The following is a 17980-nucleotide window of genomic DNA, read 5'->3' as shown; positions in this document are numbered from 1 at the left end:
TAGAGCGATAGCCATAGATCAAATTCATTCCCACTAGGCGAAAAAACAGAAGAAGGATTACACACATCCTGAGTTTGCAATTCGTACAATCTCACAAGACAAACTCATACAATCACCCTGATTTTCATTTACATTCTCCGACGCGAGAGCGCGCGCTGAGAAAGAGAGGCCAAATGACCGCATTTCCACAAGATAAGAAGTGCTCCCACATCATCTTTATTGCATCTTTAAGCAGATCAGAGATTGAATTGGTTTCCGGACTCTCTCCCTGAAAATTGTAGCAGTAGTAGTAAACAAAATGAAAACCCCTAAACTATTAGACATTGACATCTTGTGTCTTTGTCAAGCATAGGGAGTAAGATGCAATTCAACACGAAACCTCATACGAGATCTGATGATGAAGACGATGACAAGGAAGCCACCAGGTACGAAAAACCACACATGTATACGTTGTTACAGGCAGCTCACTTTGTAAGAAAATACTCAACCTTTGTCTCAGAAACAAATCCTTTGACATACATTAGTTAACATAAAAAAAAAAAAAAGAGTTAACCGTGCGTTGTATAACATATAGTGTTTCATCAAGAGCACATCGTCCTTGTGAAACAGTAAATTCAACACACAGAATCAAATTGATATATCAAGAGGCAGAGTTGAATTTACAAATTCTAGGATTTGCAAAGGTGAAAGAATGCAACCCAATCTAACAGCTAAAACACTCAAAATAAAAAAAATTTAAAAAACCAGGAAAAAAGAATCAACTCGTTTCCTTTGATGAAAAGGAAATTCTAGTGAAAATAGATTCAAACTTAAAACTTGGCATGCACTATACCAGATTTCAGAAGCAACCAGAAATTCTATGCCTAAAACAAGTTAATATGTATTGGCAGGCTTTCACAGTCGGCTATGAATCCAGAAATTACAGGATGCTTCAATTGTTGATTCTAGTATTGAGCGGATGGTCAGACCTATGGCTGGAGCACATGGAACCAATTCACATTCACAACCAAAGTACACACAAAAAAACTAAGTCTCTTTTAGCAGGGGATAAACGAACTTACATGCAATTCAGAAGTTATTCCATTCAACTTCAAGGTAATTTCTTCAACAACTTTCCCTTGGGAAATCCTCAAATCAAACCGATCAGCATGTCTCACCTTCAGCCTCATCAATGAATTCTTGTAAGTTGTAGAGATTGTATGCCATACCCCAATGACACTGTATCTATCCCCAGATGATGCCTTCTCCAGAGGCCACCTTAAACCCCCCTGAACACTAGAATCTAAAACTGCAGAAGTAACCAAATCCCTGATGCTGTTCTTTTCATTTTCCTGCGAAGCATGAACAATTTGAAGTAAATTACAGGGAGTAACAATTACGATTGCAATGTGGCAAAAAAATTTGATTGCCCAGGGAAATAAAGTTAAGGTCGAAAATTGTCTCAAGCATAAGTTCTCAGTAAATTGGGCTGTGAACGAAATTTTTGGGAATGCAACCATTGGCACTAATCATTCTCTTTTACATACGGATTTCTCTCAGTATAGATCACTTCACTTGCTTTCTTCTGCTGCAATAGGAACTGGCCCAAGAAATGTCTCCAGGAAAACATAACATATAACAAGGGTAACAGTCATTCCTTGCAAATTATCTACCAAGCTATATCACCCTCATTGTTCAATAGGTAGGACTTGAGACGAAGAAGTAATCACTGCAATAAGAGCTACGGACTGTCTGGATTGGCTCTTACTTTTTACTTTTTACTTTAGTCAAAATTCCCAAGCCTTTTTCAAATCCAAAACACTTGAAACTTTCACAAAAGTCAAATTTAGACATGTAGTATCACATATAATTTTTCATAATTTTTTTAAAATCGAATAAATTTTAAATTTTGGCAAGAAAGTAAAAAAAATTGTTTTCACTTAAGCTAAAACAAACAGGCCCTATAGTAAGTGCCTCCAACAAAGTGAAGTTTCACATGGATCCTAGCTTCAATTACTTACGCTGACAGCCGTCAAGATTCTCTTGGTGCGTAACATCAACCTCAGATCCAGATCCTTACTGAAGCATGATACATCAACTATCAGGTGTCGCACCGGCCCTAATTCGACCTACAACCAAAATTTGCAGTTGTCAATGCCTTTATAAACAATGAAAATAACTCGACCATTTAGGTAAAGGTATAGTCCATGTATAAACTTACAGAATTAGCATTATGCATGATTTTTATTTTGATCTAAAATGAGATAATGCCTCTAGCATGAAACAAGTAGGGTAAATTTTTGTATAAGCTCTCATTATGTGGTGAGAAGCAGGAATTTGCCTTATAGAGTTCGAGTCTCTGCTCAGCCTTGATAACACTACACTTGCAGCAGATGGTTGCACCTGGCCTGGACTTATCAGATAACTGCGCCACAGAAAGATGGATGCAACTGACCAGTCAATATTATGGAAATGCATACGAAAGATTAAAAAGTAAAAGAGTACAAACTAGAGACTTAAGCACCTCGACATGATATACATCCTTTTCATCTTCAAAACTAAGGCCAATCTCTGGGATAACTTTATGAGTCACATTTTCCATATAAAAGGAAGGAAGATATGTGTGAAATGATCTTTTCAACCGTTTCAGTGTTACCATTTCTCCACAAGTTTCAACTGGAAGTGAAGGAATCCTGCAGCCAAAAATTATGTTGAGCTTATGTGTCTATCTTGTCATCCAAATATTTTAGAACTACACTCAAAATAATTATTATAAGAAGTTCAACCTTCCAACTATGCAAAACAATTATGCTTTATTAGCAGCAAAGCCTAGCTTGTGCGGTACTTGCAACGTGAAGCACGATTTTAAAGAGATACAATAAGCAGAATATTGAGATTCTCAAAAATTTAAATTGCATTATTAAGGGCGTGTCTGGATAGTTTACTTTTTGCTTTTTGTTTAATTGAAATATTGCGACACATGCACTTTGACCTTTTGTTTTTATTTCTAAACACTTGAAACTTCCACAATATGCAATTGTTGCGTACAAATTTTTTTTTATGAACTTTTGAAATTCAGATAAAATATTTTGGCTGAGAAGCAACAAAAGTACTTTTTAGTTGCATTTAATTCTAAACAAACAGGCCGTTGATAAATTTCTTTTGTGTGTGCAAACCACTGCCAAATGCTGAACTCTCCCTAAACCACGTTTAGTTCCACGGGGACATCAACCGATGAAACAGAGTCAAATGTTACATAAAGTAGCAGTTGCTAATTATTCACCTATATTGATTCCAGCAACTTACCCACGAAAAAGAATTTTGCCGAATCTAGCAACCATTGTTGGTTTTGTTTCTCCCATGCTCTGATCCTTAATCTCACTCCTCAAAGTTTCGAATGAACAAACTAAATCTTGCATCACAGTTTCGGCTATCTGTTCCCAAGGTTTCCTCCTATGGTCCTGCAAAGTTTCATCTTCTTCTGAGAAGCCAACAATTACATTAAGGTCAACATGAATCCACAACTCAAGATATCTAGAGCACATGGAATCTCAATGTCGAAGGAACCATCACTTACCATTAACTATACAGCTTTTGACTAAGGCTAGCGGTTTCGCTCCTGGTTGCCATCCAACGGCCTCAACAGAGACCGGCTTGAGAAAGACGCCAGAAGGAAGATGATCCCCATCATCATCCAAACCAACAGCCAACCATCTATATTTCGCCGTGTCTGCATCGATCCAGTGATGAGCACTACTTTTGGGCGACCTCGAGTTAAGACCTTTCTTGAACCGCCGCTCAAGCGATGCCGGAACAGGGGACGGGCCACCGCTCTCCTTGGAATGTCGCTTATGCGGAGGAACGTAGGCCATGATAGTTACAGCAACCCGAAACCAAGAACTGCAGTCAAGAAAAAAAACACGCCCACAATTCCTCTTAAGAAGCATAAGAGAATAACACTGGCAGGTGAGTGTTAATCCCCCTTAAAACCACAGACCAAGAACTGGACTGAAAAAACAGCCACATCCCATTCATGATACATAGCTACAGAAGCAGAGTTCCAGATGATATCACTCAGAGGCATTCTCTCATCTAACACAAGAGCACAGCAAAACTAATCGAGAGCGATTTCGAAAATTCACGTGTACGAGCGCATCGACAGACGTACCGGAGAGGGTTCAGTCACTTGAGCGTTGGTTTTTCGCTCCTTCCACGAGACAGATTGCACTGGCCACGATCGCCGGTTTATATAAAGAATGGGGAAGCTGAACGTCAGCGCGCTGCGTCTTCTCTCTCGCCTGTAAAAGCAAATTTGCTTCGCCAGCAAGTAGAGAAAAATTTGAGCGAGTGGGACCCCATTGAAGGAGCTTGTTGAAGGACCTTTCGGAGGAAGGAAAATACTTTTTGGGAAGAAGAGAGAGAGAGAGAGAGTGACAATTGACTGTGTCCGAATGATAAATGAAAAGAAAAATTAAATTTTTGCGAGAAGGAAAAATAGAAGGGTTAATATCAACAAAAATTCTAAACCGATAAATTTATGACAAATTTACCTCAAATTAATTTTTAGACCACCAAAAACCCCAAATTTGTATACTTGTGAGAATTTTACCTCTGTTAAATTAGATTAATACTACGAAAAATCACAAACTAATAAACTTATGACAAACAAAAGTGTAAAACTCCAAATTAGTACACTCATCAAATGCCACGTGTCTTTCAACTCAGTAATTTGACAGTAAAATTTAACGAAAACTAACGGCGGAGGAAAAATTTATCATAGGTGTACCAGTTTAGAGTTTTGATGGTCAAAAAATTAGTTTGAGGTAAATTTATCGTAAGTGTACCAATTTGGGATTTCTTTTGATATTAACCTATAAAAGAAATTCGACTTTATCTATTCCAAAAAATAATTTTTCAATTTAAAGAAAAAAATTCAAATTGTCATCATTTGTGTCACGCACATTACTGTTTTACCGGAAACTATATTCCCACTATCAACAAAAATGGTTAATCATAGATTATTGTTAATAATAAAATCAATTTTCATCAACTCATTAAATTAGGCGATATAAACGTCTAATTGCTGATTCTTTGCGAAACAAAAGACGCGTCCTCCCCTTCCTTTATATGAATAACATATAATGATAATTGGCGGACAGAAAGACAAAGGAAATTATAATTTCGTCAATTTATTTGATCGAATATACAAATGAGGTGGCAGGAAATAACATATTCTTGTATTATTTGCATGTGAAAAGAAAGGAGTGACACGATTGGGAAAAAAGGTAAATTGAAAAAAGTAGTTCATGTACTATTGTCACTATTCAATAGAGAAAGTGCACTCGAAGTTTTACAACTTGTCAATAAAGCATAATCCAGTCCTAAAACTTAAAAAAAAAAATTAAGTTTTAAAACTTTAAGTCATTTCGTTAACTTTCTCCAATTTTGCTAAAAGAAAATAATGACATGGCTTTTTTTTTTTTCTATCCTACGTGGTGCTGATGTGGCAAAAACAACATTGTTTTGGTCCAAATTTGATTTTTTTAATACAAAGTTTATATAAGTTATGTTAAAAAATAAGCAAACTTTAAGAAAATACAAAAAAAAAAAGCAAAACCGAGGGCAGCCCTCGCTACCGCCGCGACCACAATGCCAGTAGTGGCCCTTGGCCAAGCCCAAGCGAGGGCCGGGGCCCGACGACCCCCGCCAACCATCACCAGCCCTTCCCGGTGATGGTGGGGCGACAACAGAGGCAGTGAGGGCTGCAAGCCCTCGTCTGTTTTTTGCGTTTTTTTTTTTAAAGTTTTCTTATGTTTAATGTAATTTAGATAAAATATTGAAAAAATCAAATTTGGACCAAATCGATGTCGTTTAGTTTTATGTTTCATATTTTAGCCACGTCATCATCATGTAGGAGACAGAAAATAATTAAAAAAATCATGTTAGTATTTTCCGTTAGCCAAGTTGAATGGAGTTAATAAAAGGATTTGATTGCCCCGCATTGACAAGTTTTATGACTTAATTGAATATTTTAAAAAATTTTAGGATTCAATTGCATTTTTGTGATAAGTTTTAGGATTTCCAGTGCACTCATCGCCTGTTCAATTATCATCTCATACTTTGTTTTTTTAGATTTAGTCCCTAATTTAGTCTTCGATTGCAATTTCTGGTCCAATTTCTTATTTGCATCCAAATGTAGACAAAAAAAAAACATTGATTGAGTGATAAAATTTAATATACTCAACCGATACGGAATAAGCAATTGCAAAAAAATGGTGACCTAAGATGAGAGTTAACGATTCGGTCTTTGCCCACATGGATCAAGCTCCCGAAAACAGTACTCGAATAGTTACCATTTAGGAACGCGGGTACTTCAAATTAATAACATCACAACAATCGTGTAGAAACTTATCCTAAATAGAAAACCACATGCGTTCTCCTTTTGTGGATTTGGCTCACGTATATCTAATTGAATCATTATAACTCCAAGTTCAAATCATCTCTTTTTTCCACCGATTGCAACCCATCGACACGGATTTTGATTTTCAGTAGCATTTATTATTAACATTTGAATGGAAACATGAAATTTACTTTGAAGTCATGACCAAATGTCAGTTTATGGACCAAATGTCTCCTCAAATTTTGACTATGAGGACCAAAATTGAATAATAACAAATATATATGTTGAAAATATTCGGAGCGAAAATATGAATTAAAGTATTAAAGTTCATGTTTGATTTGATCAAATATAAGGGAAAGTCTTGAAGGAGTTGTCAGATAAAGAAAGAGGAAGAAAGTGCGGTGCAATTTCCTTTTAGTTACTGCTTTACTGGAGTCGGTCAAGGTTAATAGGAAAAAGGAAGGTAAATAAGAGGAAAGTTGACCTGAAGTTTCCTTTACTTTTTCCTTTCGCGTTGGACTCAACTTTAAGAAGGGTTTTCTACCATTATATATATATATATGGGCTGTTATGTTTTTAGCGAATAGAGGTGCGCCGTCGTTGATGAAAAATAGCAGACGTGGGTCTTCGTAAAATTATGTCCAAGAAGAGTGCTCGAAGGGCTGCTCGAGCACTTGACAATGGATATACTTCGTGGGCTTTCTTAGTGAATTATATACCATGTAGTTAGTGTTCAAGTTGATTAAATCTTGTGGTAAGATTTATTAATTTCTTTGTGAGATTGCAAGATTATTTCGTGAGTAATTATTAAGCTAAATATTGTGTAAGTTATTGAGTGTAATTTGGGGGCTTGGAAACATCGAGAGTGTTTGAGTGATTCGGATGTGGTTGTAATCTCCGTTGTATCGTTTTTTTAATAGTGGAATTCGTTAACGCATGCCGTGGATGTAGATCGTTATGACCGAATCACGTAAATTTGGTTTTTGATTTATTTCCTTATTATTTTTATTTTATTATTCGATCACTTATTTCTCCAACAATTGGTATCAAAGCTAGACTTGACTGAATTGAAGAGATTCAATAGTGACAAAAGAAGGAAAAGTAAGAATCAACAGATTTGACGGGAAGGATTTTGGTTTCTGGAAGATGCATATTGAGGAGTATCTGTATCAAATGAAATTGCAATTGCTCCTTATCTGTGGAGAAACTTGAGGCGAGGAAGCGAGCTGAATGGGAATTGATGGATAGACAAGTGTTGGGTGCTATTCGACTGATGTTGGCTCGTAACATCGCGTGTAATATCGTGAAAGAGAATACCACTGTGAGTTTGATGAAAGCCCTATTGGATATGTACAAGAAGCCCTCTGTGACTATTTGATGCGACGTTTATTTAACTTAAATATGAGCAAAGGTGCGTGAATTACTGATCCTATCAATGAATTCAATGTGATTGTTAGTTAATTGAGTTCGGCTGAGAATGACTTCGAAGATGAGGTATGTGCTTTGATTCTATTATAGTTAGAATACTGTTATTATTGTTGTTAGTAATTTCTCTGAATCAACAAGTTTGACGTTTAATGGGATTCAAGATTTAATTATGAGTGAGGACATACGTAGAATAATATATGGTGAATCTATGTCTCCTGCTTTAGTAGTTGAAAGTAGAAGAAGAACTAATACTAGTGTAAGTAGAAGTAGTATAAACTTGAACAAACGAAGTCAGTCTAAGACTAGTGGTGCTGTCTGTTGGAATTGTGGTAAGATAGGGCACCATATAAAGATTGTTTTAAGTTGAAAAAGACAATGGTGGAGAAATAGAGTTTAGTTTACTGATGATGTTGCAACTATAGTTGATAGTAATTCGGATGGTGTTGCTTATATCTTGTCTGTCACTAAGGATTCGTTGTTTGGTGGATGGATTATGGATTCGGGTTATTTGTTTCATGCTACACCAAATGGAAACCGGTTTACTACTTATCAGTGCATGAATAGTAGTAAAGTACAGTTGGGGAACAACGTTGATTGCGATGTTGTAAGTGTTGGTGATGTTAATTAGAATGCATGATGATATCATGAGGACATTGACTTGAGTGAGGCATGCTCCACAGTTGAAGAAAAACTTGATTTCCGTGAATGCTCTGGATACAGTTAGGTGTCGGTATACTTAAGAAGGTGAAATTCTGAAGGTTGTTCGAGGTGTCTTAATGATAATGAAAGAAATTAAGTATAGTGGCCTATATAAGCTTCAAGGTGAACAGCGACAGATTTCACCGCGGAGATGTCAGATGCATCTAATTGAGAGTTTGAATTGTGGCGTATGCGTTTAGGGCATATTAGCGAGAAAAGTTTGAAGGTTCTAAGTGAAAGGAATTTATTATATAATTATGTTGTTGACGAAGTGAAAGTATGCTAGTGCCGTGACTTAGATCAACGGCAGAAAGTGCAATTCAGTACAACCGTTAAAGAAACCACATAGATTGCAGAGTTATTTCACTAGGATGTTCGCAAGTTGTCGAGATTTCCCAAGTTTATGCTAATAGTCTAATAGTTGTTTATGATTACTCGATGAAGACTTGGGTGTGCTTGTTGAGACACGAGTTTGATACTGATGTAGGATCAGGCAATTGAAATGTTTGATAGAAAATGAGACTGGTAAAACAATCAAGCATGTGCATATTGACAATGGTATGGAGTTTTACTTGGAGTTATTAACAAATTTTGCATGCAAGAAGGCATAGTGAAACACTGCAGTAGTGCAAATGAATCACAACATGTTACAGAGTTGACGAACAAAACAATACTAGAGACGGTTCATAAAATGCTCTTCAGAGCTGGTTTGACTAGAAAATTTATGGTGGATGCGCTTAATACGACAAGCTACCTAATGAATAGATCCTTTTCAACTGCGATTGGATGTGAGACTCCTGAATAAGTGTAGTCTAGGTAACATTGCTGATTCTTCTGTTTTTAAAATTGGTTGTCCATGTTATATGCGAACGAGTACTGGCAAGCTCGATGGAAGGAAAAGAAAATGCATGTTCCGAGGTTATACACAAAGTGAGTGGGTTTTCGGTTATGGTACTCGGAATTAAAGTCACATGTTATCAGCAGAAAAGTTATGTTTGATGAGTCTTCAGTACTTCTGTCGAGGAATGATTATAGCAGTGTTTATATGGATATGGATGGTATACAACTTGAGGTGGAATTGCAACCAAAAACTCTTAAGGTAGCAAGTACTAGCGAAGTAATTGACACGGATGGCGCTTGTAATGAGGTGGAGCCTATAGAGCCAACAATTGTTGTATCTACCAAGTTTAACAAGGTGTACGGTATGGACGCAACGGTGGTTTTGCTTTATTTGTAATTGAGGAGATTGCGTTGGAAAATCCTTGTAGAATAGTTAAAGGTGCAGGTGGAGCTCGTGTTCTTATGAAATCCACGGTTATGACGAAGTTTAAGCGAGGCTTGGACTTAAAAGATGTCTGTGGCGGTTGAGCCCACTGGACGCTGTGAGAGAGTAGCAGCAAAATTCAAATTTTTAGCGAAGCGATTGTGACCATGTCTCGAGTTGAGCTTGAGGCGAAAATATGAAATCAAAGAAAAAAAGAAACGCATGTGGAAATTAAAGTTCTTATTGGATTCGGTCAAATACAAGGGAAAAGTCTTGGAGGAGTTGTCATTTAAAGAAAGAAAAAGAAAGTGCGGTACAATTTCCTTTTAGTTACTGCCTTAGTGGAGTCGGTTAAAGTTAATAGGAAAAAGGAAAGTAAACAATAGAAAAGTTTACCGTCGACTTTACGAAAAGAGGAACGTAAAATCGGGGTGTTAACAAGTTCAGGGTGTACGACATTACGAACTATAGAGACTGTTTAACCAGTTCTCAACCTAACTCCCCAATATTCTCCAAAAATCCAAGCTATCTCCAGCCGTACTAGGGCATCGTGCTGGATAAAGAATGGAGAGACGATAATGTATCACACGGCCAGGAGATGCGACCAGAGAGATCATTTCCACGTCTTCTACCAGAGCAACAGAAGATACAGGTTGGTCTTTAATCCACATTTGTCATCTTTTGATTAGGCTGAAGTCACGTCAAATGCGTTGTCCGATTGTTTGACATGGGGAAATGGCGCTGCTGAGTATTTAGTATATTTACCTGATCAGGAACTTACCTTATAAATTTATCCAAGTTTTCAAGGCATTGAAACACTAAATGTGCATGATTAGGTTTATACTGACGTATAGAGGAAAAATGAAAATGACGAAACCTTCACCACTTGTCGCTGATTGAATATAGAGAGAGAGAGCGTTGTCCACAATACACGATGTTGTACTAGTTCTCTCTTGATCCGAATGTATCAAATGGCACTTTAAACATCGCATTTATAGCATCAGAGCTGGTGAAATGTCTACTAAGCATCAACATACATTATACCGATATTCACATAACTGTCCATTACTCATCAAATCTCTATAATTAGAAAGATCTCAATTTTAAGCAAATTGTTAGAGGATACGTAAAGCCCGAGTGATATATCAAATTCATTCCCACAAGGCGAAAGAATAGAATGAGGCCCACGTTTTTTAGCCCTTATATACATCTTCGGTTTGGAATTCGTACATTCTCACAAGACAAACTCATACGATCACCATGACTTTCAATTACATTCTCTCTCTCTCTCTCTCTCTCTCACGAGAAGGAGAGGCCAATTCAAATGACTGTATTTCCACAAGATAAGAAGTGCTCCCACATCATCTTTACTGCGTCTTTAAGCATATCACAGATTGAATCAGTTCCCAGACTCTGTCCCTGAATATTGTAGCAGTAGTAAACATTAAAAAAAATCCCAAAACTATTGGATACTGACATCTTGTGTCCTTGTCAAGCATAGGGAGTAAGATGCAATTAAAAAGGAAGCCAACAGGTATGACAAACCCACATGTATAGGTTATTACAGGCAGCTCAATTTGTAAGAAAATACTCGGCCTTTGCCTCAGAAACAAATCCCTTTAAATTTTATACTGTGTGTTGTATAACACCGTGTTTCATTAAGAGCACATCATCCTCAGGAAACAGTAGATTCAACATACTGAATCAAATTGATATCTCTAGGGGCAGAATCGCAGTTGCAACTTCTATAAAATTTGCAAAAGTGAGAGAATGCAACCCAATGTGACAGCTGAAATACTTCGAAGTAAAAGAACAGTGAATAAGAATCACCTCTTTACCTTTCAAAAGATAAATTTGTTGGAAAGGCAATTCTAGTGAAAATAGATTCAAACTTAAAACTTGGCATGCACTTTATCAGATTTCAGAAGCTACCGGAAATTCTATGCCTAAAATAAGTAAATATGCATTGGAAGGCTGTCACAAATCAGCTATGAATCCAGAAATTACAGGATGCTTCAATTGTCGATTCTTGTATTGAGCCAATGGTCAGACCTATGGCTGGAGCCCATGGAACCAATTCGCATTCACAAGCACAATGCACGCAAAAAAACTAAATTTATCATAACAGGGGACAAAAGAACTTACATGCAATTCAGAAGTTATTCCATTCAACTTCAGGGTAATTTCTTCAGCAACTTCCCCATGGGAGTCCGTAAAATCAAACCGATCGGCATGCTTCACCTTCAGCCTCATGGACGCATTATTGTAAGTTTTAGAGATCGTATGCCAAGCCCCAACGACACTGTATCTATCCCCAGAAAATGGCTTCATCAGAGGCCATCTTAAACCCCCCTTTTCACTGGAATCTAAAACTGCAGAAGTAATCAAATCCGTAATGCTGTTCTTTTCACTTTCCTGCGACCATGAATAATTTGAAGTAAATTGTAGGGAGAAACAATTATGATGGCAATGTGGCAAAAAAAGTTTATTGCCCAGGGAAATAAAGTTAAGTTCGAATATTGTCTCCAGCATAATTTGCCAGGAAATTGGGCTGCAAACGAAAATTTTGATAATGCAACCATTAGCCCTTTCCATTCTCTTTTACATACTGATTTCTCTCAGTATAGGTCACTTTACTTGCTTTCTTATGCTGTAACATGAACTGGCCCAGGAAAAGCCTCCAGGAAAAGCAATTTGCCATGTTACATAACCTATAACATGGCTAACAGTCATTCCTTGCAGATTATCCACCAAGTATATTTTAAAATTTGAGTAATATTATGAATTTTGTGGGAAAGTAAAAAAAATACTTTTTAGTTAAAACAAACAATCCCTAGTAAGTGCCTCCAACAAAGTGAAGTTCACAAGGGTCTTAGCTTCAATTACTTACGCTAATAGACGTAAAGAGTCTCTTGGCACGTAACATCAACCTCATATCCAGATCCTTATTGAGGCATGATACATCGACAACCATGTGTCGCATCTGGCCTAATTCGACCTACAACCAAAATTTGCAATTGTCAATGCCTTCATAAACAATGGCAAAAGCCCGATCATTTAGGAAAAGGTATAGTACATATATAACTGCCAACTATTAGCACGATGCACGATTTTTTCAGCACGAAACAAGTAGGGTATTTTTAGTATAAGCTCTCATTATGTGGTGAGAAGCAGGAATTTGCCTTATAGAGTTCAAGTCGCTGCTCATCCTTAATAACACTACATTTGCAGCAGATGGTCTCACCTGGCCTGGACTCATCAGATAACTGCACCACGGAAAGATGGATGCAACTGACCCGTCAAAATCATGGAAATACATACGAAAGACAAAGTAAAAAAGTAGAAACTAGAGGCTCACTTTGACATGATATATATCCTTTTCATCTTCAAAACTAAGGCCAATCTCCGGGATAACTTTATGAGTCACATTTTCCATATAAGAAGAAGGAAGATTTGAGTCAAATGATTTTTTCAACCGTGTCAATGAGGCCTTTGTAACCATATCTCCACAATTTTCCACTGGAAACGAACGACTCCTGCACCCAAAAATTATGTTCTAGTCATCCAAATATTCACAACTACACTCAAAATTATTATTATAAGGACTTCAGCCTCCCAACTATGCAAAACAATTATGCTTTATCAACAGCAAAGCCTGGCTTGAGCGGTATTTACAACGTGGAGCGCGATTTTAAAGAGATACAATAAACAAGGTGCTCTAAAGTATGAAAAATTTGCATGATCACACAGCAGAATATTGAGATTCTCAAAAATTTTAAATTGCATTAGTAGGGGCGTGTTTGGATAGATTTTTACTTTTTTGCTTTTTGTATAATCTAAATACTGTAACACATGCACCTTGACTTTCTTTTTTATTCCTAAATACTTGAAACCTGCGCAACATGAAAATATTGACACGAAGATCCACATATATATTTTTCATGATCTTTTCAAATTATTTTGGCGGAAAAGCAAAAAAGTGCTTTTTACTTGGATTTAATTCTAAACAAACAAGCCCTTGATAAATTCCTTTGTGCATGCAAAGCATTGTCAAATGCTAAACTCTCTCTGAACCATGTTTAGGTCCAGGGGGACCTCAACCAATGAAACCGAGTCAAATGTTAAATAAAGTAGCAGTAGCTAATTATTCACCAAAAATAATTCAAGCAACTTACCCTCGAAAAAGAATTTTCCCGAATCTAGCAATCAGAGTTGGTTTTATTCCATCCAAGCTCTGATCCTTAATCTCACTCCTCAAAGCTTTGAATGAACAAACTAAATCTTCCATCACAGTTTCGGCTATATGCACCCAAGGTTTCTTCATATGGTCCTGGCCCGTTTCATCATCTTCTGAGAAGCCAAGAATTCCATTAAAGTCCACATGAAACCACAATCAAGATATCTAGAGCACATAGGATCTCATTATCAAAGGAACATCACTTACCATTAACTATACAACTTTTGGCCAGGGCTAGCGGTTTCTCTCCCTGTTGCCATTCAATGGCCTCAACAGAGACTGGCCGGAGAAAGAAACCAGAAGGAAGATGATCTCCGTCATCATCCAAACCAACAGCCAACCATCTAGATATTGCCTTGCTTGCATACTCGATCCTCCCACTCTGATGAGCAATAGGTTTGGGTGCCCTCGAGTTAAGACGTTTCCTGAACTGCCGCGCAACCGATGCTGGAGCACGGGATGGGCCATCCCTCTCCTCCCAATGTTGATTCCGCCTAATCTGATGAGCAATACGTTTGGGCAGCCTCGAGTCAATACCTTTCCTGAACCGCCATGGAACCGATGCTGGAACACTGGACGGGCCATCCCTCTCCTCCCAATGTTGATTCCGCCTAATCTGATGAGCAATACGTTTGGGCAGCCTCGAGTTAATACCTTTCCTGAACCGCCACGGAACCAATGCCGGAACACGGGACGGGCCATCCCTCTCCTCCCAATGTTGATTCCTCCCAATCTGATGAGCAATAGTTTCGGGCGACCTCGAGTTAAGATCTTCCCTGAACCGCCACGCAACCGATGCTGGGACACAGGATGGGCCATCCCTCTCCTGCCAATGTTGATTCCTCCCAATCTGATGAGCAATAGTTTCGGGCGACCTCCAGTTGAGATCTTCCCTGAACCGCCATGCAACCGATGCTGGGACACGGGACGGGCCATCTGTCTCCTGCCAATGTTGATTCCTCCCAATCTGATGAGCAATAGTTTCGGGCGACCTCCAGTTGAGGTCTTCCCTGAACCGCCATGCAACCGATGCTGTGACACGGGTTGGGCCATCTTTCTCCTGCCAATATTGATTCCTCCCAATCTGATGAGCAATAGTTTCGGGCCACCTCCAGTTGAGATCTTCCCTGAACCGCCATGCAAACGATGCTGGGACACGGGACAGGCCATCCCTCTCCTCCCACTGTCGATTCCTCCCAATCTGATGAGCAATAGTTTCAGGCCGCCTCGAGTTAAGACCTTCCCTGAACTGCCACGCAACCGATGCTGGAACAAAGGACGGGCCATCCCTCTCCTCCCAATGTCGCTTCCTCCCAGTCTGATGAGCAATAGTTTCGGGCAGCCTCGAGTTAAGACCTTCCCTCAACCGCCACGCAACCGATGCTGGAACACGGGACGGGCCATCCCTGTCATCCCAACGTCGCTTACGCCGATAAACGTAGGCCATGATAGTTACAGCAACCCAAAACTTAAAACTGCAGTCAAGAGAAAAACATGCCCACGATTTCTCTTAAGAAGCATAAGAGAACAACACTGGCGGGTGAGTCTTGATCACCATAAACCGACAGACCAATAACTGGACTAAAAGAATTGCCTTATCCCATTGATGATACGCAGCTACACAAGCAGAGTTTCAGATGATATCACTCAGAGGCAGTCTCTCATCCAACACAAGAGCACAACAAACCCAGATATGATTCCAAATTTTTCTTCAATAAAAACAGAGAAACTAAACGAGAGTAACTTCGAAAGTTCACATGTACGAGAGCATGGACAGACGTACCAGAGTGGGTTCAGTCACTTGAGGATCGTTTCTTGCTCCTTCCACGAGACAGTTTGGGTTGGCCACGATGGAGGGTCAATGTAGAACAGAGGAGCTGAGCATCAGTGCACTTCGACTTCTCTCTTCGGCGAAGCAAACTTGCTTCGCGAGCAAGTAGAGAAAATTTGAGCGTGGGGACCCGCCATTGAAGAAAGGACCTTCCCGAGGAAGCTAGTGAGAATTGACTGTATTTTTTTTTTTGTGAAAAATGAAAAGGAATAATTAAATTTTTGTGAGGAAGGAGAAAAGAAATTCGACTCGAAATATCAACGATTTAAAAAAAATCCTAATTGTTCTCATTTATATCATTTAGGAAAACAAGTTACCCGAATATATTCTCATTATCAATCAAGATGGTTTTTTTTTTGGTAGGGAATCAAGATGGTTAGTCATAGGTTGTTGTTAGTGATCAAATTATTTTTCATTGACTCGTTAAACTTAGCAAAAAATGATTAAATGTAAAAAATTTATTTTTCAAATTGCTGATTCTTTATGAAAGAAACGATGCGAAAGGCTTGGCGATTTTCCCTCTACAATTTTCTTCCCCCCTTCCCTTGTATGAGCCAAATATAATTACAATTTGAGGAAAATAAGGATAAAAGAAATTTTAATTTCGTCGATTTGTTCGATTTTAAATTGAATAGAAATGAGGTACGGAAAGAGATGAGACATTCTTGTACTATTTGCATGTGAAAACAAAGGAGTCATGATAAGGGTGGGAAAAAGGGAAAGTGAAAAAGAATAGTTCATGCACGAGTACCGTTATTCAATTATTTTCTCATACTTTGTTTAGGAAAATTACCAAAAAAGCCTTAAATTCATTTTACAAATATCAATTCAGTTCTAAACATTTCAATTAACCAATCCAGTCTTAAATCTTTTGACGATTCACTAATTTTAGCCGGAAATCGCTAACATGGATGCGAACATCTTAACCAGCACTGATGTGTACAATTTTTGTGAATTCTTTTTCCTTTTCTTTCCTTTTTCTTTTTTTCTTATTTCCCTTCGCCGGCCCACAACCTCAGTGGTTGCCAGTAGTGGTCGCCCGCCACAGCCAAGGGCTCACAAGCCCTCGCCTAGAGCCGACAATGGTCGCCAGCCCATAGTAAAAAAAAAAGAAGGAAAAAAAAAGAAAAAGAAAAAGAAAATAAATAATAAAATTAAAAAAATTATCCATTTTAGTGTTGGTTGGCCTCCACATCAACTATATCCAATCAATCCTAGTTAGATGGACTACATTAGCAAATCATCAAATGATTTAGGACTAAATTGACATAACTGAAAGATCTATGACTGAATTAGCTGTCGTAGAATAGGTTAATGACTTTTTTGGTAATCTTCCCTACTTTGCTTTGTCAAATTTAGTCCCTAAATTAGTCCTCGATTGCAATTTTTGGACCAACTTCATATTTGCAACCAAATAGAGACAAAAATCTTGACCGAGTGATAGAATTTAATACACTAAATCGATACAGAATAAACAATAAAAAAAAATTGATGAGCTAATGATTTGGTCTATTCCACATGGATCAATCAAGCTCCCAAATAAAGTAGTCAAATAGTTAGCATTTAGGATTGCAGTACTTTAAATCAACCACATCGCAACACTCAGACAAAAGCTTACTCCTAAATAGTTACCAACCGCTCACGTAGATCTGATCGGATCATCACAACTCTAGGTTTTGTCTACTGCTTGTAACACATCGACACCAATGTCGATTTTCGGTACTTAGTCGACAATTTCTATCAACATTTGAACAGAAATATGAGAATTTACTTTGAAATAGCGGCCAAATGTTAATTTAGGGGACCAAATGCCTCCCGAAAATTTTAACACCAAATATGCATGATTAGGTTTTACACAGACGTATCGAGGAAATATGAAAATGAGGAAGAACTCGCCACTAGTCGCTGATTCAATATAGGGCATTTTTCACAATACACGATGTTGTCCTAGTTATCTCTTGATCAAAATATATCACACGGCACTTTAAACATCACATTTATAGCATCAGAACTGGTGAACTGTCTACTAAGCATCAACATACAATATACCGAGATTCACATAATTGTCCATTCATAAGATGCAGTAGCTCATCAAATCTCTATAATAAGAAAGATAGCATTTTTAAGCAAATTGCAAGAGGA

The 17980-nt window shown here is 38.0% G+C and overlaps 2 protein-coding genes across 3 annotated transcripts; both read right to left on the bottom strand.

The window, feature by feature from the left end:
* Positions 1-4330, bottom strand: LOC130134353 (uncharacterized). Its single transcript, XM_030619522.2, has 8 exons — positions 4148-4330; positions 3557-3879; positions 3286-3460; positions 2504-2672; positions 2321-2404; positions 2001-2108; positions 1062-1331; positions 1-268 (listed from the first exon to the last, which is right to left on the bottom strand). Exons 2-8 carry the CDS (start codon positions 3849-3851, stop codon positions 125-127), a joined length of 1245 nt encoding a protein of 414 aa, XP_030475382.1. The 5' UTR covers positions 3852-3879; positions 4148-4330; the 3' UTR covers positions 1-124.
* Positions 1-15936, bottom strand: LOC130137830 (uncharacterized). 2 transcript variants are annotated; one of them, XM_056310224.1, is made up of 9 exons: positions 15791-15936; positions 14215-15482; positions 13946-14120; positions 13129-13306; positions 12953-13036; positions 12661-12768; positions 11916-12185; positions 11074-11189; positions 1-155 (listed from the first exon to the last, which is right to left on the bottom strand). In XM_056310224.1, the coding sequence occupies exons 2-8, from the start codon at positions 15452-15454 to the stop codon at positions 11091-11093; spliced, it is 2154 nt and encodes a 717-aa protein (XP_056166199.1). In that variant the 5' UTR covers positions 15455-15482; positions 15791-15936; the 3' UTR covers positions 1-155; positions 11074-11090. The 2 variants fall into 2 exon arrangements, with proteins under 2 accessions (XP_056166199.1, XP_056166198.1); XM_056310223.1 differs by lacking the exon at positions 1-155 and having other exon boundaries at positions 10909-11189.
* Between the last annotated feature and the right edge of the window lie 2044 nt (positions 15937-17980).

This window comes from Syzygium oleosum, unplaced genomic scaffold (genome assembly GCF_021117445.2).
Source record: "Syzygium oleosum isolate NSW1041296 unplaced genomic scaffold, Sole_v2.1 Sole_v2.03, whole genome shotgun sequence".
Classification (NCBI taxonomy): Eukaryota; Viridiplantae; Streptophyta; class Magnoliopsida; order Myrtales; family Myrtaceae; genus Syzygium; species Syzygium oleosum.
The sequence above is the reverse complement of the archived record's forward strand: the minus strand, read 5'-3'. Positions and strand labels throughout refer to the sequence as shown.